Source organism: Anguilla rostrata, chromosome 1, assembly GCF_018555375.3.
Source record: "Anguilla rostrata isolate EN2019 chromosome 1, ASM1855537v3, whole genome shotgun sequence".
Taxonomy (NCBI): Eukaryota; Metazoa; Chordata; class Actinopteri; order Anguilliformes; family Anguillidae; genus Anguilla; species Anguilla rostrata.
This window is the reverse complement of record NC_057933.1, coordinates 14,298,045-14,325,495: the sequence shown is the minus strand read 5'-3', so window position 1 is coordinate 14,325,495 and position 27,451 is coordinate 14,298,045. Positions and strand designations below refer to the sequence as shown.

At 48.4% G+C, this 27,451-nt stretch overlaps 3 protein-coding genes across 3 annotated transcripts in view; 2 read left to right on the top strand and 1 right to left on the bottom strand.

Annotated features, from left to right (window-relative positions):
* Positions 1-77: 77 nt before the first annotated feature.
* tdrd9 (tudor domain containing 9) lies at positions 78-27,446 on the bottom strand. The gene is made up of 35 exons (XM_064323604.1): positions 27,136-27,446; positions 16,727-16,815; positions 16,530-16,600; positions 15,845-16,066; positions 14,035-14,157; positions 13,454-13,534; positions 12,263-12,427; positions 11,647-11,750; positions 10,606-10,728; positions 9,679-9,763; positions 9,514-9,571; positions 9,245-9,349; positions 8,912-9,009; positions 8,619-8,750; positions 7,908-8,073; positions 7,545-7,608; positions 7,281-7,344; positions 7,037-7,081; positions 6,825-6,878; positions 6,226-6,342; positions 5,889-5,996; positions 5,551-5,651; positions 5,153-5,326; positions 4,576-4,687; positions 4,245-4,457; positions 4,052-4,141; positions 3,474-3,731; positions 3,020-3,187; positions 2,575-2,645; positions 2,337-2,446; positions 2,061-2,157; positions 1,768-1,906; positions 1,339-1,457; positions 1,032-1,104; positions 78-485 (listed from the first exon to the last, which is right to left on the bottom strand). The coding sequence occupies exons 1-35, from the start codon at positions 27,261-27,263 to the stop codon at positions 387-389; spliced, it is 4,026 nt and encodes a 1,341-aa protein (XP_064179674.1). The 5' UTR covers positions 27,264-27,446; the 3' UTR covers positions 78-386.
* On the top strand, positions 21,032-26,588 carry rd3l (RD3 like). The gene is made up of 3 exons (XM_064323674.1): positions 21,032-21,532; positions 22,876-23,174; positions 24,893-26,588. Exons 2-3 carry the CDS (start codon positions 22,888-22,890, stop codon positions 25,239-25,241), a joined length of 636 nt encoding a protein of 211 aa, XP_064179744.1. The 5' UTR covers positions 21,032-21,532; positions 22,876-22,887; the 3' UTR covers positions 25,242-26,588.
* The window catches only part of ppp1r13ba (protein phosphatase 1, regulatory subunit 13Ba), a 65,622-nt gene continuing 64,725 nt past the window's right edge, over positions 26,555-27,451 (top strand). The window contains exon 1 of the mRNA XM_064323647.1: positions 26,555-26,616. The gene's annotated coding sequence lies outside the window, so the exon portion shown is untranslated. The remainder of the gene's footprint in view (positions 26,617-27,451) is intronic.

Below are 27,451 nucleotides of genomic sequence, written 5' to 3'. Positions count from 1 at the left end.
GCGGCACGACCGTTCCTCAGTGTGGTCACGTTCAATAATTTCAGCTTTTCGAGCCAGGTAAGAGAGAAACACACTACTGAAATTCCAGTGCTTTATTTTTGATAATCAAAACTGCCCCCTAGTGGTTATAACGTAAGCCGACGGGGGAGAGATTCATCTGAACATAACCGAGGGAGATAAATTAAGCCCCAGCTTTACAGTGGGTACTGAAAACACTGGATAACAACAGAAAAGCAGGCCTCCCTGTGAGCCTCACAATAAATGCACAGTGCAGTAGGAACCGGAAACGGGAAACAGCAAGCCAACAGGAAACAGCAAGGGAAGAGGAAACAGAAAGCGAACAGGAACAGGAAACAGCAAGGGAAGAGGAAACAGTAACACCCTGCTCATATGTTGAGCAGGGTGACGGGGTGCAGCTGGAACAGGACTCCTCTGCTGAGCCGCTCGTCTTTCTGCACCAGCTCCATCTTCTGGCTGGGATCAACCTGAGACAAGCACACACACACACACACACACACACACGCACACACAGATGGGTCAGGGAACGAGTAAAGATATGCAAACACTTAAGATTGCTGCATTGTTTCTAGATCACCCATTTTTAACCTTGAAATTAAATCCCCTGATTCCCAGGTTCATTTTAAGTCCAAACCTTATGAAAATATGGAATATTACCAAACAATGATTAAGTGTTCATTAGGGAAATGTGAACCTTTTTTGATAAGTAATTACCTCATTACACAATTTGCTGAGCATGTTTTTTTTGTAAACAAAGCATTGAGATTACATTGCAAGCATGCTTTACTGCAATTTTTGTTCCTGCTCAATTTACACTAAAGGTACTTTGACATCTATTTCACTTGGAAATGACTCAGTGGTGAGTTTTCAAATTTAATCTTCTGTAATTTAGGTTGGCTTTGTTTCATGTTTGTTTTATGCTCAATAAAAACTAGACATAATTTCACATGCAGTATAACAGTTATGTTCCCGCTGATACAAGTGAGGGTGAGACCGTTACAGCAGCCTCGTACCTGGTTCCACTTCTTGGGCTTCTCGTAGTAATGAGGAAGGACGTCCTCTCTTGGTGGTGACTTTGTGAATAACCTGGATCACAGGAGAGGAGGCAGGAGAGAAGCTATATTCAGGCAGCGGACACCTACTGGGGCAGCATTCATTGGAGGTCCAAGGGAGGCAGTCATACAGTCTTTGGCCTCAAGCCTAGACTTCTTTTGATTATTTTAAAAATAATTACCTTAGTCCGTACTGATAGCTAGTATGATTTAAGATTACACACCATGTAATGACTTTCAAACAGTAAAGCTATGAAGAGGTAGGCACCTGATGATTCTGTCTCGGATGTTCTCCTGCAGTTGGTTCACCCTGTCGGGCCCCAGGTGAAGCGGCCCATTTGGACCCTCACACGCCAGGCGGTTGATGGCCCCACGCAGAGCGTTAATCTGTCGGGACAGAAAATGGCGGGAAGGGATGTTGAGTAATGCAGCTGCTAGCTGCGTCTAAACAAGCCACAGAGGGAACGTGGCCAAGAGTGTGTGCCAGCAGTCTCTGTGGACGTCTCAGCCTTTCAAAACAGAACATAGCCAACAGCAAATGTCCAGATATTACTTCTGAATGCGCGTTGACATTAGGAAACGGGGCATTTAAGAGTATTACCTGAGGGCTCGTGGTTTGTTATGCTAAGATGAACAGACAGATAAATAGCTGAGGCCTCCAAGTTTTATTGTATTGTGAAAATACACAGGGCCTTACTTCAGTGATGTCTTCCACGTCGAACTTCACATCGAAGGCCAGCTCTATGTCGTGCTCGGGGAGGATGCCCTCCTGGGTGAGAGGGTTCCAGCCCAGCCCACAGAGGGCGCCGGTGAAGCAGGTCCTCTCCTCATTGGTGCTGGAGACAAACAGAGATTATGGATGTGTGAACGGATACATGAAGAAAATTAGATGAAAACTCCAGAAAATTGGTATTGGTGGAGGTGAGTGTGTCCCACATTCATGGCAAAAGGAACATTAAAGGATCCAAAAGCTGTGCGTTCCAGGCTCACCGGAGCTCCATGATGGGGGTGAAGAGCATGCAGAGGAGGGCAGGCAGGCCGTGGATGTTGGGCATGATGGTGGTCTCCTTCAGCAGGATGTGGGTGCCTGTGGCCCAAACACAAACACACACACAAACACACGCATATAAACACAGTCAGTCTGATCAGCTTAACCACTTGAAATTGTATACAGCCTAATCGATAAATATCTGTAGGCATACTGTATTGTATAAAGACGTGGCTGTGGTAATGGTCTCACGCATATGTGCAGGAGCAGCGGTTCACCTGAGGAACTGAGAGACACAGACCCGGCCACCAGCATCCTCAGGTGTTTGTCCTCAGGAATGTCATTTACGGCCACACAGTTGATGCTGTCCCGGTCTATAGCCACACACCTGGGGAGAGTAAAGCCTCTGTAGCGCTCAGGACAGTTTCTCCTGTGATGTCATGATGTCACAGACACATTTTCACAAGCACTAAAACGACGGAGCCAGCTTAAGGTCCCCCGGCCTGGACAGCTCACCTGTACTGTGTGACAGAACTCATGCTGTGGAAGCTGACTTTGTGAGGGCTGGCCGGGCCGTGTACTGGAACCTGTGAGGACCAAAAAGTCAATAGCACGGACGCACACACACACACACACACACACACACACACACACACACACACACACACACACACACACACAAATACTGTGTCAAATACTTTTAAACCCCTTTAGACATATCTAAAAATCCTTCCTGCATTTTGGCTGGTAGCACATTCTATTGACAATTCTCAGGGATTTGCAGGAATGTCTAAAGTTTATTGGCATCTAAAGAATGAAGATATTCTAAGTATTTGACTCAGGTCTGAAACGTGCAGAAACAGGCACATCACACCGCTTCATGCACCAGACTGAGCAGCGCACACAAACCCGGCCGTCTCCCAGCGGCCCGCCCGCCCCAGCAGATAAGCGCGTGCGGTACCCTGCACTTGGGCGAGGCCTGGCTCGTTTTGGAGAAGGTCTCCAGCAGGCTGTCGATCAGCTGCTTCTCCTCCGCCTTGCGGGTCTTCCAGGAGCTGCTGGTGCTGTTGGGGACGAACGTGCCCTCCTCCAGGTCCTTGTACAGGGACAGCAGCACCTCATGGTTCTGCTGCAGGACCCAGCATAGCAGTGTCAGGGCTGAGGAGACTATGCTCTACAGCAGCCATTGAACTTGGTGAAAAAGTACAACAGGTACTCCCTTTTTAGGAAAATCAGTAGTCATTCTAGTGTTGATTACATTCTAAGACAGACAGCTAAACAGTTTCCTTTTCTTTACACTCACACTGTAGCACAGAATCACATACAGACAGCACAGACTCATTGATGGGTTGCCAGATTGTAGCATAATGACGCACCAACGGTGCGTCCCCACCCTCCCAGCCTCGCTGAGGTACCTTAGACTCGAAGCTCTCCTCGACCTTCTGGGCGTGGCCCTCCTCCACCATGATGTCGGCCACGCTGCAGTTGATGGTGTCGGTGCTGACGAGCAGGTGGACGCGCATGACGCCGTGCAGGATGGAGAAGAGCGAGACGATGAGGGAGCGCCTGTTCACCAGCGTGATGAAGCGGTTCCGCGCCGCGCAGCTCCACTGGTCGCCCAGGACCATGGACTGGGCCGAGGGCCGGATCCCCGCGATCTGGAACTCCTGGGCCTGCCGGCGCAATCGCAAACACACGGTGGACCTGCAAAACCTGCGTCGATGCGCTTCCGGTTCAGGTGTCATTTGAAGGTATCGAACCCTTATTGGACACCAGGCTATCACACGATTGTGTACTTTGGCACGTTGTTTTGCGCATGCGTACGTACAAGTTATTGGTGGGTTGGTTAACTTGGTAGCCTCGTATGTAGCTTTTTTCGCTATGAAGGTAGCTAACAGGGCTCTGTAGGTGGCGCTATCATCTTGCGTGTTAGCTAGGCTACACAAACGGCTGCAGGAGAGACTTAGACCTGTTCCGGGGAAGTGGGGCTTACCTGGAAGCTGGGGGTCAGCAGGTCAGGGGGCAGGTCTCTCAGGCTGCTGCAGCTCACCTGTGTGGTGTTGCCATAATCTACAAAGAACACCTGACTCACAGAAAGACCAGTTATTACACTGTTCAGTCACTTACCAGTTAACACACTGCTCACAGTCTAAAACCAGGTCATACACTGTGGAAACCAGGCCCACCTCCACGGTGCTGCCCCACACGTGCAGGACCTTGGCTCGGAAGTACTGGCCCGTCTCCTCGGACTCGAAGGGCGCCAGGCACAGCAGGTTGGGGTACAGGGACACGGAGACGGGCCTCAACTCACGCGCGTTGATCTCCGCCGTCAGCCGCCGCTGCTTCTCCAGGCTGGCCTCGTCTGCCTGAAAGCCCCAGAAGTGGGCCACCTCCACCACCTGGGAGAACACGGCCGCAGGGGCCAGGACCGCCCTCAGTACCGGAGCCGCGCACTGGGCCCGACAGGACAGGGCGCCGTCCGGCTCGTCTGGAGCAGGCTGCGGAAGCCCCGCCTACCTCTGTGATGTTGACTATGAAGACGGGATTAGAGGGCAGCTTCTCCGGGTCGACGGTGCTGCTCAGGACGCCCACAGGGTACACAGAGTGGTTCTGGAAGTCCACGTTCACCCTGAGAACCGCAGCACGGCAGGGGTCAGGGTGGGGGAGGGAGGGAAAGTGTGTGCGTGTGTGTGTGTGTGTGTGTGTGTGTAATCTTTTCAACACCTTTACTCTCAAATATTATGGTAGAAAATCTTACAAAATCTTCTGAAGGAGACTTTGTGTGATTTTATCAACTAGCATTGTGCCGCTCAGAGGTTCAGAGAGTGTTAGCATGTCTCTGTGTCAGGGCCTTATGAGGAGCTATGAGCTCAGAACAGCAGCCAGGACCCAACCTTCAAACCCAAACACCCCCCCCCCCCGCAGAACAGGGCTGCCTGCAACACAACAACCTGTACTTTAACAGACATAACAGGCTCATTTCCTCACAGAAGTAAAGGCCAACATTCGGCAGTCTGGTAGTACAGCGTCTCACAGTGGTGTCGTGTGTGAATACAGAGTACAGACGGCTGTGTTTGAGCTGAACGGGGTGTACCGCGCGTATCTGAGTGGAGAAATGGTCCTGCCGCCGGCCTTGGTCTCCACCTCGTCGGTGGGGTGCACGAACAGGTCCAGCGGGAGGCGCTGGTGAGCCAGCAGCAGGGCCAGGGACACCTCGGGGAGCACGCCCGACGTCTTCGAGGAGCTCCTGTGGAACTCCACGTACGCCCTGGAGGGAATGCTTGCTTTTTACTCACTCCCTCCCTCTCTCTTCCTCCATCCTCCCATCCTTTACACGACATCAAAGCAACACTGTAGCACTCCACATCAACTGAGAGCAGCTCTTCTGCCGGTGGCCCCGGAGTTCAAAGGTCACAGGTACGACAGGTCATCTGTGCAGGGAGCCCCGCCCCTAGACGGCCCGTGACGGACAGCTGAAGAGACCTCGCCTACCTGGAGCCATCGAAGGAGATGGCCTTGACCTGGCCGCACTGCCGGAAGAGGGACTGCAGCTGCTTGTAGTACAGGAACCCGTAAGGAGGGATGTTCCTTACCTAAGAGAGAGGAAGAGAGCTACGCTCAAACAGGAGTGAGGGGGGGTGTGATGCCCTGGAAACGTCCCCGTTACACTGAGAGCATGAAGGCGTCACAGATTGCAGTGCCCTATTTATCTTCAATTAGGCCAAATCAAACTAAATCACTTGGCAGCCATTCCGGCTCAGGACGGTTTTTTGTTTCCCTGCAGGGGTATTCTGGGAAGAGTATTTTTCAGGCGTAAGGAAACTACATACCATGACTGTTGTTTTTGGGTCATTGCCAGACAGTTCTTTGGAGGCCAGTTCTTCATCCATCTCCCCCAGGGAGAAGTAGTTGGGGTAAAAAGCTCCAGCGATCGCGATCTGAAACAGACAAGAGGCTGTGGCTAAAGATGACTGACAGGGTGCTGGAACACGCTAAAAGGACTCTTCATTAATCATCCTGAGAGGTACATTTAACCACGTTTCACCTGGGATTCTGCTTTCATTTGCTTAAACTGACAAAGTCAACCGCCCTGCTCATAAATGAAAACAATAGCCTCCCTCCTCCCACTGACAGCGTGGCCCAGGGGGATTGTGGGTAGAGACTCGCCTGCAGGATGAACCTCTGTTTATGGAGGCCGCTGTAGTCCATCGGGGGCGGGTTCTCACGCACGTTCATGTTGAACTGGGACACGCGCTTCTTCAGGTCCTCAAACAGCTCGGCCACCTGCGGAACCACGCCCCCTCGCGGTTTACATCACAGCTGTTCAATCGCTGTCTGAGCGCTCCGTTTAATGAACTCTCAATTAGCGTTCACACCTCTTACACATTACACGTGCCAGCTTGCATTTACAGATGCAAGTGACATCACAGCAGAGTTACTGGAGAACAGAAATGCACTTACAAGCTGCAACAATTAATAATCCATCCACTGGTACCTCTGGGTAATGAGGGATCTGCAATATTGCTTGTGATTTATTGTTTCTAAAAAACAGTGCAACAGTACAATCTTTGGTATGAGATCCACTCCCAGGGTACTGAAGTGTAGCAGAGCTTACACAGAGGCTCCTTCTACTTAATAAACGCAAGTGTCGCTTTCCATTGTATAAAGTAATTCATCACACACATGCATCATGGGACAGGGTGACCCAGTACTGGAGGAGAGAAGGAGGCTCAGGCCCCCTCTGCCTGTGGCTGTCCGATCTTTACCTCTCTGATCCTCTTGATCTGAATGCAGTTCTCCTTTCCCCACTCCAGCTCATCCTGGGACAGAGAGCACATTAACCCTTTGTTGTATCAGATCATAAAATGTGATTAGAATATTCTTAACTGAACATTCTAATGCTGATGTCACAATCACTACTGGTAACTGAAAGCGACTGGGTGGTCACAGTGAAGGCCCAGTCCCAGCCCACCCTCACCTTTGGATGTCTCAGCTCTCCTTTGCTCCTCGAAGTGTACCAAGCCTGAAAAGCAGACGGCGGAAAACTGAAACATCACCTTGGACCATCCAATCGGCCAACAGGGAACAAATTCCCCCAATGTTGTCAGCGCACTCAATGACCCCAGCTGATCTCACCCTCATTCTCAACCTTTACAGTCTGAAAATAAAACTGTGCAAAAAAAGCCAGGCGGGGGGAGAGAGAGAGATGTTGAGGTGCTTACCTTAAAGGCGTTGACGAATGCGATGGAGTCGCTCGGTACGCCATTTGCGAATGACAGCTTGCTCCTACAGCAAATTCAAAGTATCATATTTATCAAGAGGATGCTTGTGCACTCAAACAGGCCTTGTGCAAAGCAGGGCTAACTGTCTCCACAGCCATCCTTATTGCCTCCATTACAGACATGTTACACTATAGAGTGAGCCAACTGACTGTGGCACATGAATAACACACACATTATGCCCTCTGATGTGACGGGCTCACTCACCGATAGCCTGCTAGCCGCTGCAGTGCTGGCATGGAGAAGAAGCTTTTCAAAGACAGAGAGGCAGCTGAGAGAGAGAGAGAGAGAGAGAGAGAGAGAGACGTGGTGTGTGAAACCACTGTGCCATACTCTCAAACGCAACGTGCACACAAAAAAAACTGACATTAGGCAAACTCCCACCATCCTGACCTCACTGCAGTCAGAAAAATGTTCAGCCCACACAGACAAACCATGCACAGCTGAGCCTCTCAATTACAATCCCCAGCACACTGTTCACTGTGCACGGGTGAGAAAAACAGGATTTCACAGGAGGAGCTTTGTTTTTGCATTTTGCCACTAGAGGGCGATCATGCACCGCAATCTCACCGATGATGAGGCACTCCTCCAGGCAGCCGAAGACGTGCCCGAGCACGATCATCTTGCCCAGGTGCAGGTCGACGGGCAGGTGGGCCAGCACCCGGCCCAGGAAGGTCAGCTCTCCGTCGAAACGCCTCTGCTCCCGTCCGTCCTGCTTCGCTGACAGAGCGCCCAGCTGCGTGACACAGAGCACGCAGACACAGCGAGTCAGACTGAAACGCAGCCCACAGGCTGGGACTGTTAGGTCAGCATTAGCATACAATACATATCCCGATATGGGTCACAATACAACACAAACACTGATACACTGCTAAGTTCTCAAAACCAAATCGGACATCATTAAGTACAGTGTTCTACTGTATTGTGAATAAAGTAACTTAAATGTAATTCAGCCAAGGAAAACAAGGTCTAAAGTTCAATGAGCTAACATACAATATATTATGAACATTTACAAATGATTATGAATGCTTTTGGAGTTTAAACATTTGCATTTAAAACGGCACCTCGTCGGTAATGGAAATGTGCTTATTTAATGGAATATAAGTAATACAAGTACACACCTACACTGAAGGTCAGTCTTTCATCGGTAATACACACGCTTTGTCACATGCCTATGCCTACAGCCTCAGAGGGTCATGCTGGAAACACGCCCTTCAAAAATACCATCAAACCAAAAAAGGTCAACGTGCCAGCGGACTGAGAGAGGAGGCGCCCACGCACCTCTTTGAGCTGCAGCACGGTCCTCTCGATCTCGCTGATGTTCGGGGGGGACAGGGCCATGGACAGCACAGAGCGGGGGTCCCCCATGTCCAGCAGCTTCACCTTCAGCATGATGGCGGCCAGGGGGGAGCGCTGGGCACCCCACGGCAAGAACAGGGGTAAGACATTTTAGTCTGAGACTCCACATCTGTGGGCTGAACTGAGCCTCAGTAGCATTAGCACTTTTGTCACACATCTGTGCCTTTCGTTGGGTCTGTGGTTTTAAGACTGAAATGCTGAACTGTGAAACCCACCAGCATTTCAGGAATAACAAAGTCGGGGATCTCGCTCCTCCAGAACTCCTTAGTCACCAGCCGGTAGCAGTAGCCCTTGGACACTCGCCCGGCCCGACCTGACCAGGAAACACAATACGCAGGAAAGTTCCGGAAAAGGACGCTGGTCCCCACACGTAACCTCAGCTGATCCCAGAGTTCACAACACAACAAACACACAGCTGTTAACACACCAATGATGCTTTCTCCCAAAGATAATAAGCAATCACACTTTAAACACAAGAAAAAGGGCACAGCAGAACAGTGATTCCGAGCTGCTAGCGTTGGCAGGTAGACCACAAAACAGGGGTCTACCTCGGCGCTGGTTACAGTTGGTCTTGGAGGCCCAGGTGAGCTGCAGGCACTGGTAATTTGTTTCTTTGTCACAGACGAGATGTCGGGCCAAACAGAAATCAATCACTGTCAAAAAAATAAAAAAAATAAATCAGGTTTCATACAGTGGGAAGTGGGAGCAGAATTGCAACGTGAGACGTTAGATTCTATTCTAATCAAGCAATCTTCAAGTCAAAATGTCCATTTATTAGTGGTGGATTTGCGGAGCGAAGAGGAATCGGACGGCTCACCGTACTTTACATCAGGAACAGTCACTGAGCTCTCAGCGATATTGGTGGAGAGGATGATCTGAGCAGAGAGGATGAGTTGAACTCGTGTTAAATTCATTGTTACTGCATGTGCTGTAGACCATGCAGACCTGAGAGAGAGCTGTGGGTGAGTCTGTGGATCTTTACCTTCCTGTATCCTGGGACAGGCACTAGAAACACCCCGTTCTGCTCTTCCAAGGTGACTGAAGAGTGCAGTGGGTACACCTGCAACCTGCAGCACACGATTATTGTTATAATTAAACTACAGAATGACCCAACGCACCAGTGAATAGACAAACTTGCTGCGCAATATCCATTTGGCAACTGCATATTCTGTTGGTAAATTATGCAAGTTTTTGCATATTTTTGTCTTTTCATTGCATCTGAATCTTGTGTGGGAATGCAAGTTCTAACTATTATTATTCAGATGCCCCTAGGCTGCAATCTTCCAGGAAGCCAAAATTGATCCCTCATTATTAGCAATTTACCATTTACCATTTAGCAACACAATAAATGCAAATAAATTTTATAATTTTAAAATATTACATTTCAGTTGTGCTCAAAAATGAGAAAATGATAAGTCTTTTTTGCTTTTAGAACCAGGTAATGGCCACATAATGAAACAATTTCCACACAATTTCCATGTATCCTCTATTTATTAAACACAACTTGCTAAAGGATGATAGGCACTGAACTGGGAATTTAGAGAGCCACAGCACCCTAATACAGAGCACACAGGAAAAAAAAAAACAGCCCAACTCCCTAAACCCCACCCCACTTTCAGAAAGAGTATCTCCAGTTCTGTGCAGCCAGCCTCACGGACCCTCAGTAACAAACAGGAGAGCAGTTCACTTTACGACCGCCAAAATAAAACGGGCTGACAAGAGAGCAAACCGTAAAAATATGACTATAAAACAGTGACTGAACCCTCTATACTGTCCCCGAGAGCGAAATCTCTCTCGATTAGAGTCAAACACGCTCCCGTATAACAGCACCAGTGTGGAGGGGTGGCTGAGGAGTTGCCTGAAGGAGGCCCACCCCGCCCCCCCCCCCCCCCGGGCCGCTGGGACCCACCTCTTGCGGACCAGCTTGGCCAGGGCGTCCTGTATGTAGTGGATCTCCGCCAGGCCGGGCAGGAACACCAGCACGCTCCCGCGGTCGGGCAGACCTGAGCAGCCTTCCTTCTCCGTCCTGGAGCTGTGCAGAAACACAAACGTGCGTGATTATCTCTCCGTGCTAATGGCAGTGAGTAGGCACATCACATCAGTGCATATCTCTGTTTTAGTGGCAGTGATTACACACAGCGATTACCCCCGGGTTAGCTACAGTGAGTAGACGTGGTGCTGCAGTAGTTCAGTAGGACAGGGATGTATCCCAGCTCACTGTGGTACAGAGGGGTTTGAAGAATGACCTGTGCTGTAGGTCTCTCTGGGGGCTCCTCTAGCTTAAGCACTTAAGCGCAGTGATGCCCCACAAACTGGATTAAACCCTGACTGTGCCGGTGCCACCAGGGGGTCTCTAAGGGCATCACACAGAGAGCCTCAGGGTCACCCAGAGAGGGAGGGCTTCACCCAGCCGGGAATCACCCACCTTCCCAGCTAGCACAAAACGTTCTCACAGTGTTGCCGCAATGTACTGTCAATGATACAACATTCACAAAACACTCCAGTACATTGTGAGAACATTTTGTGTTAGCTGGGTTGCCATTTGAGAGCAGAAGCACACAGTGGAAAAACATGCCTTTCAGTGGAAACGCATGCTAATGCCCGCAGTGTCCTTTTCCAAACAGACAGAGGACACTGTTGTGATGGGCAGGCCTACAATTGCAACCGAGCGATAAAGAACTCCAGAGTTGAACTGCACAGTACAGTGTGGCATTGAAGAGCAGAGGAGAGAATATATAGTGGATTCCTGAAAGAACTGGGGAGATGTGTGTATGATTTATGATGTATATTATGGTTTATGATGAATATTATGGCTTATGATTAACCATGAGATATGCATTATGTATTCTGGTTTATGATATGCATTATGCTTTATGACATATATTATGGTTTATAAGGTGTATTATGGTTTATGTGGATGAGGATTTATGCACGTTCGTCTCCAGCGTACCTCTGATCTTTGGCCTCCAGCTCATCAAAGCTTTGGATGAGGCTGACGGCCACGTTGTACATCTCCGGGGTGATGTAGGGGTCGTCAGCGTGAGGGGCTTCCACCTGACGCAAACGCACACGCGCATGTATGCACAGACGCACGGACAAATGCACACGTTTCATCTGATCAGCTTAACCAAAGGGACTTTCGCACAGTCACAATCAAAACCTCAGTAATTAGTCTGGGACCCATCAAGTCAAGTGTCCCAGTATGTAAGCAAACGTACCGACCATTAGATACTGCCGTAATACACTCCAGCCACAAAGCCAGGATACAGAGCGTGCACACAGTCCTCTCTAAAAGTGACCGATCACAAATGGAATAAAACCATCATAAAACTCCCAGTCATTCACTTTATAAAAGCTTTACTAAAAAGAAAAAGGAAGAGGCCAAATGTCCGTAAGGAGGTAATAAAAAGCATGCGTGCTTTCAAACTATTTTTACAGAGTAACTCATTCTGCTCAGCTTTAGGCAGAAGCTCTTATCAGTTGCTCCTAAGTGATACGGGATCAGGGACTGGGAGTGAGTGACCACAAACCCCCCCCAAACCCCGCCCCTACGAGCCGCCACTCACCCGGTATGGCAGCTGGCTCTGAATGTCGTCCAGGTAGAACTCCTCCACGGTGTACGGCGCTCCCTCCACCTCAAACACGTAGGCCGGGTTCATCTGGTTGCGGATGGGCGTGCCAAAGTATCTGGCGAACTCCTTGCAGTTGATGGTGGCGGACATGAGGATGACCTGGGGGAGGAAAGGGGGCGGAGCTGAGAGGGTGTGTCTCTATCACAGGGGACAGACCACATTTTCGACCGGGGGCGTTTAATTCCAGAACAAGACCTCATAGTTCAAGTTCATAAATCCACCATGAGCAAGGCAAGAGACGAAACAAAATATCTACCAGATAAACTGGCTGAAAATAACCAAGCTAAACCTCAAATCAACATGTTTACTCCCATACCAAACTGCTGAGACATTTACAAAAAACAGAATTGTAGATACTGAAGTGAAGTCAATTTGTTACACAGAGTTTCAATGGGAGCTAAAGATGCTAACAAAATAGCCCTAGGTCCTAGCAATGTGAGCCAACAACAACAGACACAAGCGATACAATGACAGGGGCATCTCTCTAGTCAGGAGAAGTGAGACAACATGCATTTCACAAATTCAATCAATTATTGATTATAACCTATTTTTTTCCAAGCATTTCAAGTTAAAATTCACACTAAGCACCTGTCACTTTCTCAGTCAAAACTTTTGTACAGTTACTCAGAGCATCATGAAACTTGCTTACTTTATATCATATCATCTAACATGCTAGCATATCTCTTTTGGAGGTCTGGTTTGACACACAAATGTATAGGGACAGAGACTAGAGGCAAGATAGATACCGACCATAATAACCACATAACCATAGTCATAGATTATCAACCATCTTGAAAATTGGCATACGGTCAGATCTAGACTGGTCAAAGGTGAACATAATCAAATATAGAGCACTAAAACCTGAGACCACAGTTGGAAAATGATACTGTATACAATGTATAATAAATAAAGGTTATTAACAAATCCATGATTTAATAACTGTGTGGTTAGCATGGAAGTACTGTATTTCACAAATCCCATGATGCTGAATCTTTAGAAAACTCACACGATTTCAGTGAAAAAGATGAACCACCATGAGTGCCTTATGGAACACACAGGTGCCTAAAATGCCATTCAGGGTGATCTTAGTGACTGTAGCATGATGAGCACATGTAACAAACCCACCTTCACATAGCGAGAGTTTGTGTGGAGCAGCTTCCGCACCACCAGGAGCAAGAAGTCCAGGTCCTCTGTTCTCTCATGGACCTGAAACACACACACACACACACACACACACACAATGTGCGCATACATACATGGCATGTGTGGCCATAATCGAATAAGTGAATCGAAGGCCCCTATTTAACATGCAGACGGTCTCAGTGAGAGGAATGCTGGCCCAGTAGTTAAGCCAGGCTGTGTGCAAGATGATTTCTGGAGCAAACTTGGCAGGTCCTGACCAATATACATAAATACATAAACATAGCCTGGTGGGGGCGGTGGTAAAAAATAAAAAAAACTCTCACCCCAAGATAAGTCACTAGATCCCACTTCCATGACAAATGAAATTCACCTGCTTTACTGCATTCATCTAACACACCTCCCTCTCAGTGAACTCACTGCCTTTGTGGACAGTAATGAGCATGGGAGTGCTGCCTGCATTCCACCCATCCCATAGATTCACTAGGTGCCGTTTCTAAGTGAGTGATGCACACTTGTTTGTGTGAAGATGTGAGGGGACTGCCATGCACAGGTACAGGACGTACCTCGTCTATGAAGATGTGGGAGAACTCAGTCAAGCTCTTGGCCCTGACCAACTTCTGCAGCAGGACTCCAGTCGTCATGTACAGGAGTCTGGTGTGTTCGGTGGCGACCTTCTCCAGACCCACCTGAACACAGACACACACACACACACACACACACACACACAGATAAACACACACACACACACACACACACACACACAGATAAACACACACAAATAAAACCTGAAACTGAGCTCCAGGCACGGTCCACGTGCAGCACGTAGCCCGGAAAGGGCAACACTCAGAGAAAACAGAAAGCGAGTCTTTCCTCTGGCATAAACATGCACCCATCTTTCCTGCATTAAGCCCATGCTCTTCCACATCTGAGCACTGAACTCAATGATGTCCACCTGGGGACGTGGCGGCGGAGAGGTCAGGTAATGGGCCAGACTGTGCGGTCACCACACAGCCCTACCTCCTATAAAGCCAGAGAGCAGTGCCCACATCCGCTGGCCCCTCAGGACAGGGCGCGTACGCACAGACGGGATCACTGATAAAAGCACCATTACTAACTGCATGACTAGAGGGCATGCTGAAAGAGGAAATATCATTTGGTTTGATGGAGAGCTCTGCTGCTTTGCCTTGGGAGTGAAGGCCCTGGGTGTCTACCACTGTTAGCCCTCTCAACCTCACAGTATCTGTGACTGAGACACTTCACAGCAGACAATGATAAACTCCAAATGTTTTCCGCGGTACTGCTTAAACACAATTAGTATAATGGGTCTTTCGTTTGGCTCTGTAGCTGTAGACTTAAGTCAATGATCTTCATTCTTGGTCCTGTTGGGCTGCACGGTCTGCTGGTTTTTGTTGTTAGCCGGTGCTTCATTGATCAATTAAAGCAGTGGATTCCACAGTAAACTCACCTCACCTGGTTTCCGGGTCTGAACTGGCTGCTGACATTAAGATGAAAACAAAAACCAGCAGACCCTGCAGCCTGCCAGGACCAGGAAGATCACTGGCTAATGTGATACAGCATATCCATGTAGTGATTTTTGCTAAACACTCAACAAATCTGTATCCAATGGATTTTAAAAAAAATGCAGGATATAAGAATCCATGCTGGTGTGTAAACTCAAACACTGCCCCCTACTGTGGCGGGTGTTGCATTGTAACCCCTTCTCACGGCATTATCGTCTCATCGCTCTCCTGCTGCCAGCAGCATCTATTCCAGTGAGTTTTGCGGAGGAACTGGAGGTACTCTTAGACTTAGGCGTTTCCTGGCCAAAGACCGCGCCGTCTGATAAACTGAAAGAGATCCAGCAAGTTAAGACATTTTGTTCTTTTACTCCCCCACACAAAACAAATGTCAGGAGAATTTCTTTGCAAACCTTCACCAAGGGATAATGCTTCTGCCTGAGGTGGTAGAGCCAGTCAATGTTCCTCACACTTATTATGCAACAATTCATGAAACAAAGCACGTAATCTTCTTTCCCCAGCAAGCCCTTTTCAGTTTTGTCAGGCACGAAAGCGAAAAGTCAAAATTTGAAGTTGTCACCCTCTATTCATTGCAAGCTTTCCCCCATTAACCAAAAATCTGAATGCTCATGAAGTGTCAGATTTCTTATCCAGCGCATGTCTCTGCGAGTTCTGAAATCATAGTTCTACCAGAAAAGATGATTAACTTTCACTTCAGAACCTTTGTATAACCGTCCTGCCTGTCAAATCACACATTTGCAGGTATGACACAAGCTTTTCCAACTAAAATTAAAAACTCCCATTGTAGATGCATGAAATCGTATTTTCTTGAGTCCTTGCGGTGCCCCCCTCTTACCTGGTACCCCACCAGGCTACCCAGGGTGCACTTGCGCTCGCGGGCGACCCAGCGGGCGATGCTGCTGGCGCCGATCTTGCGCGGCTGGGTGACCACCACGTTGCAGGGCACGTCCTTCTCGCTGTAGTAGTCCAGGATGAACTGGGGCAGCTGGGTGGTCTTCCCGCTGCCCGTGGCCCCGCGGATGATCACGACCGAGTTGTTCTCAATCAGGGAGAGGAGCTGCGGACAGACAGTGGGAAAAGTGGCCTTCGTAAGCAGCCAATAAGCTGGCTATGCACTGGGTGTGTCACAAGACTCAAAGCCCACAACAGCCAATAGACATCATCCCCAATATCTGTCATGTAATATAAAAACAGCACATTTAGTGATATTGTAGTTCAATATGATTATTGCAAAACAGCACAACAGTTAAATCAACAGCAATGCAATGAGTTATCCTCCACGTGTACTGTATGAGAAAGGAGCACATTTCTTACAGAGGCAAAACAGAAGGTTGCACCACACACAAAAATGATACAATAAGCACAGGATACAGTAATTCAGAATTCATGACACAGAATTCCTTGGCCTGTGGTTCCCCAGGGCACATACATACTCAGCTAGACTAGGCACACGGAATCAGAATGCTAAAAATGAAATGCCAACACCAGGTTCCCAGGACCGTCTGCTGAACCATGCTTACCTCTTGTCGGTACTTGGTGATGGGCAGGCTGGGGTACTCGTAGGTTGCCAGTGGGGGCGGGGGCTGGGTGCCTGAGTAATGAAGAAGTATATAGTTAATAAGGACACATCAGGTTTTCTTTTGTAAATGTGGCTTTTCAGGATCATGTGGCTTTTCAGCATTGAGTAACTGCATTCTAGAGAACAATATGAACTCACTCCCAGCATGGTCTCCCCATCCGTGTTTGGACCTCACGCACACACCGTGCTTGTCTGTCTTTGGGCTCGCCACCTCCTTGCCAGGAGATCTGGAATTAAAGCAGAGAAGTTTCACACAACACCACGGTAAACAATTGCCTAGTGCGGAAAATAAGATGAAACATGAGGAAAACATTTTTATCTGAGTGAAGAGCACTTTAAACCCAATCCTTTCCCCTCCAATGCAGAAACACTGCCCACACCAGCATCACTGCAGCTAAAGTGTGCACACTCCTCAGAAGCACTGACCCCAGGCACTTAACTCTACAGACCACACACGACCACAGGAGAGTTATGTGTTAATAGGAGAAAGTGTGGCCAACGGGCAGAGAAGGAAAATCCAGGGTCACAAAGTACAAGCCTTCCCCAGTGTTTTGTTCCAATCACCTGGATTTGCTAATCAGCACAACTCTTCAGCCAGGAAGTAGAATCAATTAATGGAATCAGCTGGAGTTCACAGGTAGAAGAAACCCAAGGCAGGACTTTTACTTTCTGACCCCTGTACTTTCCACCTCTGCTTGTGGGCACCTGGCATGTAGTCAGGAAGAATTAATGTAACATCAGCGGTAAAGCAGATGGCACCCTGGTGAACACAACCCAGCCTGCACTCGTGGGCCAGTTTTCAGAAAGCAGGCAGTTGGAAAGAGAGTTTCTCTGAGTGTGCGTGTGAGAGTTACACATGACTGGGCTGAGCTCTTGGTCTAGACGCTCTTGTGTGCGGCGTCGTCAGGGGAGGTAACGGTCTGCGGTCTCCCTCGGCGAGCTGGGCCCCAGCACGGAGCGAGACGTTCATGCGGTCAGCCTGCGCCCGGGGGCCCGGCTGATTGCCCCCCCTTCCTCACCCCTGTCCGCAGAAACGGCTTTCAGCTTCGATGCTCAACCCCTGCTTCTCTAGCAGCTTTTCCAAAGCTGCAGCTAAGTGCCGAGTGACCTTGCTGCCTTTGAAAAATGTGAGCTTTTCATGCCATCAGCCAGATCTTAAACCAATAGCATTAGCGTCATCCAGATCAAGGCTTTTCCAATGAGGGATAAACCATAGAAAAATCACACAAGAAAAATCTTTATGAAAATGGCTCAGAATTTTAAAATGCAGGACAGATCTGCTAAAGAAAAGCTGTATAAATGACCTTAGAACTGCACACACGCACATGCAGTGTGTGAATTTGAATTGACTTCCATGTCTGGAACAGCAGTTGGAATCGTCATCATTCAGCGAGGGGCAGGGACCGGCACCAAAATGCCATCTGTCGGATCACGCTAACCTCACTCCCGCTAACCTCAGTCCAGCCTAAAAGTTCATGCCGGCCACAGCGCCTCTCCGACCCCTCGCACGTTTACCCTGGGGTCCTGGGGAGGGGGGAGGGGGGGTCTCCCGTGCGGGCAGGGGCCCCATGCTCTGTCTGACACGTTTTCAGCAGGCCTGACTCACCCCCCCCCCCTCGCCGTGCGTCACTGTTGTGGGGGTTGGGGGCGCTCAAGCTCAAGCTGTGGATGTGTGCGCTGGATATTCAGTCTAATACCAGGAGACACTGCTCTCCATTTCACACGCGAACCCAACAGATGAGATTCAGAGGTGCCTTGTGCCACCACAGATGCACATCAATAATGCTACGAGTGGGAAACGCACACACGTCAGCGTTTAACAGGTTCAGCACAAGCCCAAGCCCTACAACGCTCTATCCCAGGGGTGTTCAATCTAACTGGAAAAGGGCAAGTCCAGCAATACGATTCAACTTATTAACTAGTCATGGTCTTCAATCAAGACCTTGATAAATGGAATCAGGAGTCTTGGTGCTGGACTGGAACAAAAACCTGCAGCTACATTTTTCGAATAGGATTGCCCCTACTCTATCCAAAATCGAGGCCTGATAAGGCTAAATTCTTCCTTTTTAAGACTTCAGCTGAACTATGGAGGATAAAGAAAGGAAACTTTAACTTTCCACATAAAAGATACAATTTCAGCAGTAATCCTTCATGGTGTCTGAAGCACAATGCGAGTAAGTAATATAGACAGAAAGTCTTCATGGTGGGGGGAGGGGGAGGGGGAGGAGCTAAGCCTATAGTGACAGGACAGACCCCCCCCCTCTCCACTCCCCCCCCTTGTGATGCGAAGACTCCCCGCTGACCGTGATCTGGCCTGACAGCCCCCGCGCTCACACATGCTCAGGCCTGGCTGTGCCGCTTCATGCTTTATGACAGGCGGAGCACGTGGAGGTTAGCCCTCGTGCTCCTCCGCCGACCGGTCCTCCGGCAGACGGCCGGCACTACTTCTGCATTTCCCTAACCCGGTCTGCGGTCACAGCTGGGGGTACAGACCGTGACGGCCATAACCCAATACTGTCACAAACTGTCATGAAAGCTGGACATGCTAATTCAGAGCTAGCGCTATTCCATATCTGCAATGCCCATGACGGCCTTTTGAAAAATAAATTCATAAAGACCATGGTAGATGTGAAAAATTATATGGCCCGCTGTACTGGAACCTTCCTCAAGCAAGAAACAAGATAAAAAGTCTCGCAGTTATAAAGCCCTCTTTCCTTTTTCACTACGACAACTTGCTAACACACTGGTGGAGACCGCACTTCAGTCTACAAACTACGTATACTGACAAATAAGTACATATACTTTGTAGAGGAAAAAACATGAAATTCTAAGGATTAGAAAGTGTAGGCACTTCAGCCAAATCAAGCAGATCTAAGCTGAGTGAACAGCACTGTCCCCAGTGATTGAGCACAACTTAAGCAAAGAAGTAGTTATGGAGGGAGAAAGAGAACAGATCACGACTGATCTAAGTCTCTCAGGTCATTTGAATCCTTAGCAGAGCAACCAGCTGCAGCTGTAGGATTACATTTCTCAGTAGACCAGCAGATGGGGAATTATCAACAAGATCCACACAGGCTGTACTGCCCGTCTGTCTGTCTGTCTGTCTGTCATCAAGCACGTCAGCTGCTTGCTTTTACTCTTAACTCCAGACCTGGATGATGTGTCGGTCAGTGGCTGACGAGTTCAGAAGTGTCACGACGGAGGAGGTTAGTGACATTAGTGAGGTCCTCTGTCCTGACAGGAGGGCTGACATCGGGACAACACCGCATCATCACAGATAATGGGGCACAAGCACTCAGAGCCGTCTGGCACAGTGTACGAAAAATAAAATGACAGTTGGACCGAAGCCAAAGTAAACCTCAGGGTCCCTGTGCACTGGAGTGAGAGAAAGAACCTTTAGTGGTCCCTCAACTCCCTGCTTCAACTAAAACAAACAGAAGCACACACATCTGTAGAGCCGAGTTATCTAGATCATTCTCTGACCGTTAACCAGCATCATTCTCCCTTAAATACCCGCACACATATCCAGAAATCAGATTTCCTACATTACCATTAGTAAATAAAAAAGACACATATATGCACATTTAGTTCATTTCACTATAAAGCTAGTGCAAAGCACGCCTTTGTGTTTACAGTCAATGCAAGTGTTGGTCATGACCCTTCGGCATCCCGCGCTGGGGATCTCATTACTTCTGACACGGCCTCTGGGCTCCCAGGTTTCAGCGTACGTGTTCCATACTGACTCACGGTATGGGCACTAGGGCTTAACGAAGATGTCTCTCCGTGTGCATGTCTGAAGCAAGGTGAAAGTGCAAATCTCCACTGAGCACGTGCGTAGGAGCTCCTATCAGTATGTATGCACATCAATTTCTGCTTTTGTGTGCGTGTGTGCACGTGTGTGCATTCTCTCTCTGGTTGGCCCAGGCAAGCCTGAGGCACTGTACTGAGACATACAGCTCTAGAAGTCCAGCCCCTCTGAGGCTGGGCACACAGTCTGAGCTCAAAGCAGCACTGAGGACAGATAGAACAAGACAGCACTCCCACATGCCATTCAGAGCACCTTTATAACAGGAACACCCGCTAGCACAGCACTCAGAGGACCTCCAAAACAGGAGAGCACGCTAACCTAGCGCTCAGAGGACCTCCAAAACAGGAGAGCACGCTAACCTAGCGCTCAGAGGACCTCCAAAACAGGAGAGCACGCTAACCTAGCGCTCAGAGGACCTCCAAAACAGGAGAGCACGCTAACCTAGCGCTCAGAGGACCTCCAAAACAGAGCAGTGCTAGACCCAGGACTAAACGACACTAACAGCTCAGAGGACCTCCAAAACAGGAGAGCACGCTAACCTAGCGCTCAGAGGACCTCCAAAACAGGACGAGCCAGCTAGCCTAGGAGCGCTCAGAGAGGACCTCCAAAACAGGAGATCACGCTAACCTAGCGCTCAGAGGACCTCCAAAACAGGACAGCATGCTATCCTAGCGCTCAGAGGACCCACAGCATTCAGGCACTCTGAGCAAGTCTGGAGAACACTGGACCGGCGCTGAGACAGGCAGAGAGCCCTGTGCTCACATCAGACACCCAACACAGAGCTCAGTGCTCACACGCGCCTGTGACTGACTGAGCACAGGAACAGAGGAGGAGGGGGAGGACCAGGAGGAGGAGGAGCCAGCAATAAGGGTACGAGACGGGGGTCCATCCATTTGGACACACGGCGTAGGGTTGAGGACAGAGCAGCTTGTCCGTCCTCCGGCTGAAGTTAAGAGTGCGATCGGACGGCTGGCTGAGGGCGAGGCGGCGCTGAGCAGCGAGTGGCGCGTGGATACTGGGCACAGGGGATATGGCTCTGTAAGCCTGCGGTGTGCGCCCTCTCTCTCTCTCTCTGTCTCTCCCTCTCTCCGCTTCTCTGCGAGACCACCGAGCACCGCGGCGCGCTGCATTACAGAGTGAGTACCCTCCACTCGTCCGCCTCTCACTCCATCCATCGCACTCGTTCGTCCGCCGCGCTCAGAGCTCGCAGCCGTACGGGCACGGGTCACAAAACTGCTCCTGCTGTACGGTTTTGGAGCCACAAATATATTCCAGGCAAAGTAGAAATCTTATGCAACTGGATTAAAAAAGAATCTTCATTTCGGCTGGTCTATTTTGCAGATTTGCGAGTTTCTCTTGTGTTTGAAGTTACTGGTTTCATTCATCTTCAAACATGTTCGTCAAACATTTAGCCACAATTACAGGATTAGTCTGTTGTTCCTTTACCAGACAAGGGCTTCACATTGCATTTGTAACTGAGATCTCAGACTATTAAATTGCATCTCAGGATTACATCTTGCTCGTATCTGGTTCACAAAATTAGAAGGTTATTTGTGAATGTGTGGACTAAGACAGAAAATTAATATAGAAATAAATGTTTCTATAAACATGATAAATTGCAGGTTTCGCATTCCAGCATTGAAACATTTTCAAAAATACAAAACCAAAGCTTGTATGTAGTACAAAACACTTAAAATGAGTGTATATCAGTGAAGGAAGACTGATCATAGCTGGTATTGCATATGGCTCTTACACTGTATGTATTCTGTATGTGTTGACTAATACTGTACATAATAGGGAGAGTGATAACTCTGAGAAATGCTAGTCAGATGAGTGTCAGCTATCCCATAGCCATCAAAGAGCCCCTTCACTGAATGGGACATATCACCCAATCACTGTCTAGACTGTCCGAAGCACAGGTGGAAGGACAGAGCAAACCATCAGTCTGTGGCAATTACAGCAACCTCACACCTGGCTCCTTCTTCACCTTGGAGGTACCCCGCCTCCAGAACAATAGGGCAAGGGAACGTCACGGTTACCGTCATGAGTGACAATCCTTCTCTTGTGAAAAGACCTACTCTATTCTAAGGGAAGGCTAATCTGTGCAGTTCCTTGCGAATGGTTATGCAGCACAGCGAAAAACCAAAAGCGGCTTTTCTTATTCTTGGCAAATGCTCTCTATCTAATGCTTATAAAACCATAAAGGAATTGAACTGTAATGCATATAAAATGTCTCTGAAAGATAGTAGGGCTTAAAGCAAGTGCTTGGTGGAGACGGAATGAAGTGGAGGTAAAAGTCAAAATAAGATCATTTATATTGGCACATAAAGAACACCAGGAGGAAGTGCTGACTGACAGCGGAATTTCAGCTTGGTGATGAACGGCCGGAGATTGACAGGGCTGAAACTGGTAAGACAGCCCACCCAAACTGAGCTTCACAGCCCGCGTCTCTGTGCCCCCCGTCCCCGCCCCCCCCCAGCCCAGCGCCGCCATGCCCCTGTTCGGCTGGATGAAGCGGCCCCGTGGGGAGGGCGTGTCCGCAGAGCCGGGGGGCCCCAGTCGCACCCTGATGCGGGAGCTGCTGTGGCACGTGGAGGAGAGGGAGCGGCTGGCCAGGGAGGTGGAGCTGCAGCACCGCCTCTCCCACGGCACCCTGGGATACCGCTGGACGCGGAGCTACCCAAGCCTGCGCGCCCTCATCCCGCCGTCCGAACGGCAGCAGCTGGAGCACCTGTGCGCCCAGATAGAGCCTGTGCACACCGCCGCTGTGCTCTGCAGGTACCTGCCTAAACACCCTCCCCACACAGCATGCACTCCTACAAACGCTAACACCGCACTCCCGCAACCACTAGCAATGCACTCCTACAAACGCTGACAACGCACTCCCGCAACCGCTAACACTGCACTCCCACAACCGCTAACAACACAATACTGCAACGGCTAACACCGCACTCCCGCAACTGCTAGCACTGCACCTACCGCAACCACTAACACCGCACTCCTGCAACCGCTAACCGCACACTCCGGCAACCTCGCCGGCAAACACACGCTAAGCTTACAGCTGAAGAACCACGAAAGAACAGTAGAAATTAGCAGCAGCAGTGGGTGTCAGTGGGCTGCTAATTTCTACAGTAGAGATGAGCGTACTGCGGAGACTCTCCGAGCTGTGGTGAGTGCCCCTTGGTGTTGGGGTGACGGAGGTGAGGAGACAGCAGGCCGCGAGGCAGGACTGCTGTCAGAGCGCCTTCATGTTACTGTCAGGAGGCGGCGGCTCCGGATGTGGACACAAAGGTGGAGAGCACCCTGTGGGGCTAGACATGGCCGCCTGCTGTCCAAAGGCCAAAACTGCACCAGCACATTCTGGTGCCATGTATTTTAAAAAAAACTGTCTCACTTCCTGTAGCATGCAGCCAATACTCCGGGCTCTTTCCAATCGCTTATTTTATCCGTCCCAGTCTCCTCGGTCCTTGACTGACCTGGAAATTGATTGAGGTCCGCCATCTTTAAGGACATTCCAACCCGTCATATGTTCTGTGATGGAGCTAGGAGCGAGGAGGCTCCTGAATGATGCTTGAGCAAGGAAACACGCCCAATGCACATTTCATCAATTCCTCAGCACTCGCATCCTTTCCTTGTGTCCTCTGTTGGGTGGGGCCAAGGAAGGAAGGACAGGACGCGAGGAAAGGATGTAAGGAAGTAAGGAAGTAAAATAAGCGATTGGAAAGAGCCCCTCTGTTATCATTCTAAAAAAATATGATCACAAAAATAAAGTAGCAGCAACCCAGATTTGCATGAGTGAATATTCAGGGCATGTGTGAAAACCCCCACAGGCCAGTAGTCACAGCAGATGAAGGGACGAAAACAAACAAAGCTAGCGGCAGCCCTCGGGGTGTCTGTGTTTGCATAACCGCATTATGTTACCTTCTCCTCATTTTGGCTCTGTGGGCACATCTGTAACGTGTACAGAAGTGGGAAAGTGTGTCTGCACTGTCCTGTACCTCATGCTTTTCAGCAAAAACCAAGTGTAATTTTATGTTTAAGATGAAAATTAGCCTACACTTTGAAATTTAGCAGACACTTTTACCCAGAGGGACTTCGATGAAATGATTTACATGCAATCAATTTACACAGCGGGATATTTACTAAAGTGACTCGGATTAAACACCTTGCTAAAAGGCACAATGACAGAAAAGAACTGAACCCACACCAAGTAACAAGCCCAGTTCCCTAACCATTATAATACACCGTCACCCTAATATATGTCCATGAAATCACAGACAGCAGGTGGCTGAAATTCTGTTCTTGTACTAAGCATGTATACTACCCACACTGGCCATTGTTGCTTTCTTACAATTGATAGGACCACTGCCGAAAAATAGCTGGTTTAGCTCAAATGATCCAACATTTCAAAGCTTGAACTGTGTATGAAAATATAACATCCATTTATTTTTTTAATTTAATCTTTTTAAGCTGGTCATGTTTTTGTTGTTCTCCAGGTTCAGAGAGGTACTGGCCAGAAACAACATCCTGCCCTGGGAACTGGTGTACGTGTTCAAGCAGGTCCTGAAGGACTTCCTGGGCAAGGAGGAGGACGAGGAGGAGGAGCGGCGGCTGCTCCGGCCGATGGAGGCGTGGACTAACCGCTACCACATGAAGCAGGGGTTCGTCACCCCCACCGTGCCCGACTGCGGGGAGACGCACAAGGAGGAGATACCCACCATCTCCAGCTACGTGGACCGCAGCATGCGCAGGGGCTGCCCCTACCTGACCCAGAGGGACTGGGACCTTCCCTACTACTACCCCACCCCCTACAACTGCTCTGAGGCCTATAGCACCATGCTATAGTGCCGCCTTCCTCTCTGTCCTCCAGCCTACCTTCAGTGACTCTACCTGGACAACAATGCCAGGCTTCAGAAAGGAACAAGAAGCCTGGACTCTTCCTCTGATAGAATACGTCCTGATGTCCTTTATACTTAAATACAGCTTCCTTCCTGTCATTTATAGACTGTGGGTAATGCTTGTGAACATAATCAGAAGTTTATGTACAGTAGGTGAACAGGGTGGCACATATCATTAAGTGAGTGCCATGTCACCCTAGATGACCACTTGTTGGAACCGAACAGGCCCTGGTTTCACTTTCAACATTCCCCACGATAAACGTTCATGGACCTGTGACCTAACTGCATTTGTACTGTCAGTTGGAACATCCAAACAAACACATACTGTACTCATTGGTGACTTGTGCGGCACAGGTTTCATTGTCACCCAATTCTCATTTAGTTTAGCTGCATAATATAGAGAAGGCCTCACCCTCTCAGAGTAGCATACCTGTGAAAGTATAATATGTAGACATTTATCTTCATTCATGTGCAATTATTCAGTGCATTTGTGCTATTGCAATAGTTTTCAAACTCGGTCCAGGGGACCCACTGCGCATGCTGAAAACATGATTTTAAATTCTAACATAATTTAGTACTTCTATTTCAGCAAAATGAAAGTGTGTCTCATTTGCTCTGTCCCATAAATAGTTACGTTTTTGTGACCAGGTGTGCACACTATCAGCAATTAGGATTCCCACCATGGCCATTTCTCATCTGTGGTCCCTTCTCTATGTTACCCTCTCTGTTTTCTACCAGCCCGATTAAATCAAAAAATACAAAAGGAGGGCAGGCTCTCAGTTGTCCTTAAAAAAAAATCTTTATAAAATAATGATTTGCAATACAGTAGTGCATTACAGAAAAATGAAAGCATTTGATTATCATACCTCAGAAGACATGGCTCAATAAGGACTGAGTTTTAAAATCCTGCCATTTTCTAACAGACCCAGATCTTTGAGCTGTACAGAACCCTGGAGCATACATGTTCTTATCCAATATTTTCAGATGAGAAATAACGAGCAATGGTGTTACTATATATAATGTCCTCTTTTTTTCTTCAAATTTTACTGTAACAAGCTGGCAATCTTTAAACTGCAGAGCATTTTGGCAATTACTACACATTTTCATTAGCACCTACTGTAGCAATAAAGAAATATTTTGCTGTTTTTTTCAGTTTTTTGTTAATTTTGTTGGTGTACTTGATTGTGCGACTTAGCTCATACCATTAAAATAGCTATCGGAATTACACCCATCAAATAAGTCTAGCCTGGGGGTTGGGCTCTTGTTTCGTGACCTCAGTGTGCACAGGATTTCGTCGACGGGGCAACTGCCATCTACCTCGCGTAGGTTTATCTGCCCGAAAACTTACATCTCAGCATCTCTTAACATAGGCATATTTCATATTTATTAATGTCTACTGTAGTTTGTAGTTTATTGATGCAAAGTCGTTTGTGTGACAATCCGAAGACTGCAGTCAAAGATTATAGATGGACTGTACGGTTAACTAAATTTAAATCAGTAAGACCACGCGTTAAAGTAATTTGGGTTTAAATTAACTCACTCAAATATATAGCTGATTTTAACGCTAGCCGTGGTATAGTGCACTGCTTGGCGATAGGCCTACGTTGTCGCAGTACCGTCGGTTAACAATGTTAAATTCACTTTTGTAAGTCGCTTTATTGTTGAGGTTTTAATCTGTTTAACTGACTTTAGGTTACAATGCCATGCTATTAGCCTATGATTGGCAAGATGGATACCAGCAAGCTAGCGCTAACTCAAGAAAAATAAATGTGCAACTGATTACTAATGATAATCCATTAAACACTGTTTATATGGCGTGATTAGACGTGTGTTGACTTTACCTAGTTTCTGTTCTCTCCTCTGTCTCCTTGGTCTCTTTGGGTGCTTCATCTGTAATTCTGACGTTAGCAAACTGGGTGCCTATAGTAAACCACTCCGTTATCTGCTCTGCAGTTATCGTTTTTTTCATGATACATACGTTGACTACAAAGTTCTCTTAAAAGAACAAATAACGCCAGTTTTCGCTGCAAAACTATGAATTTTTGTTTTGATAACGGTGCAATTAAGATTAGTATTGGAGTCAGATGCCAGGACTGTACTGCAAGCCTATTCTCAATTAACCCGGTTTGCGAGTTGGGCGTGACACGTGATTCTGCA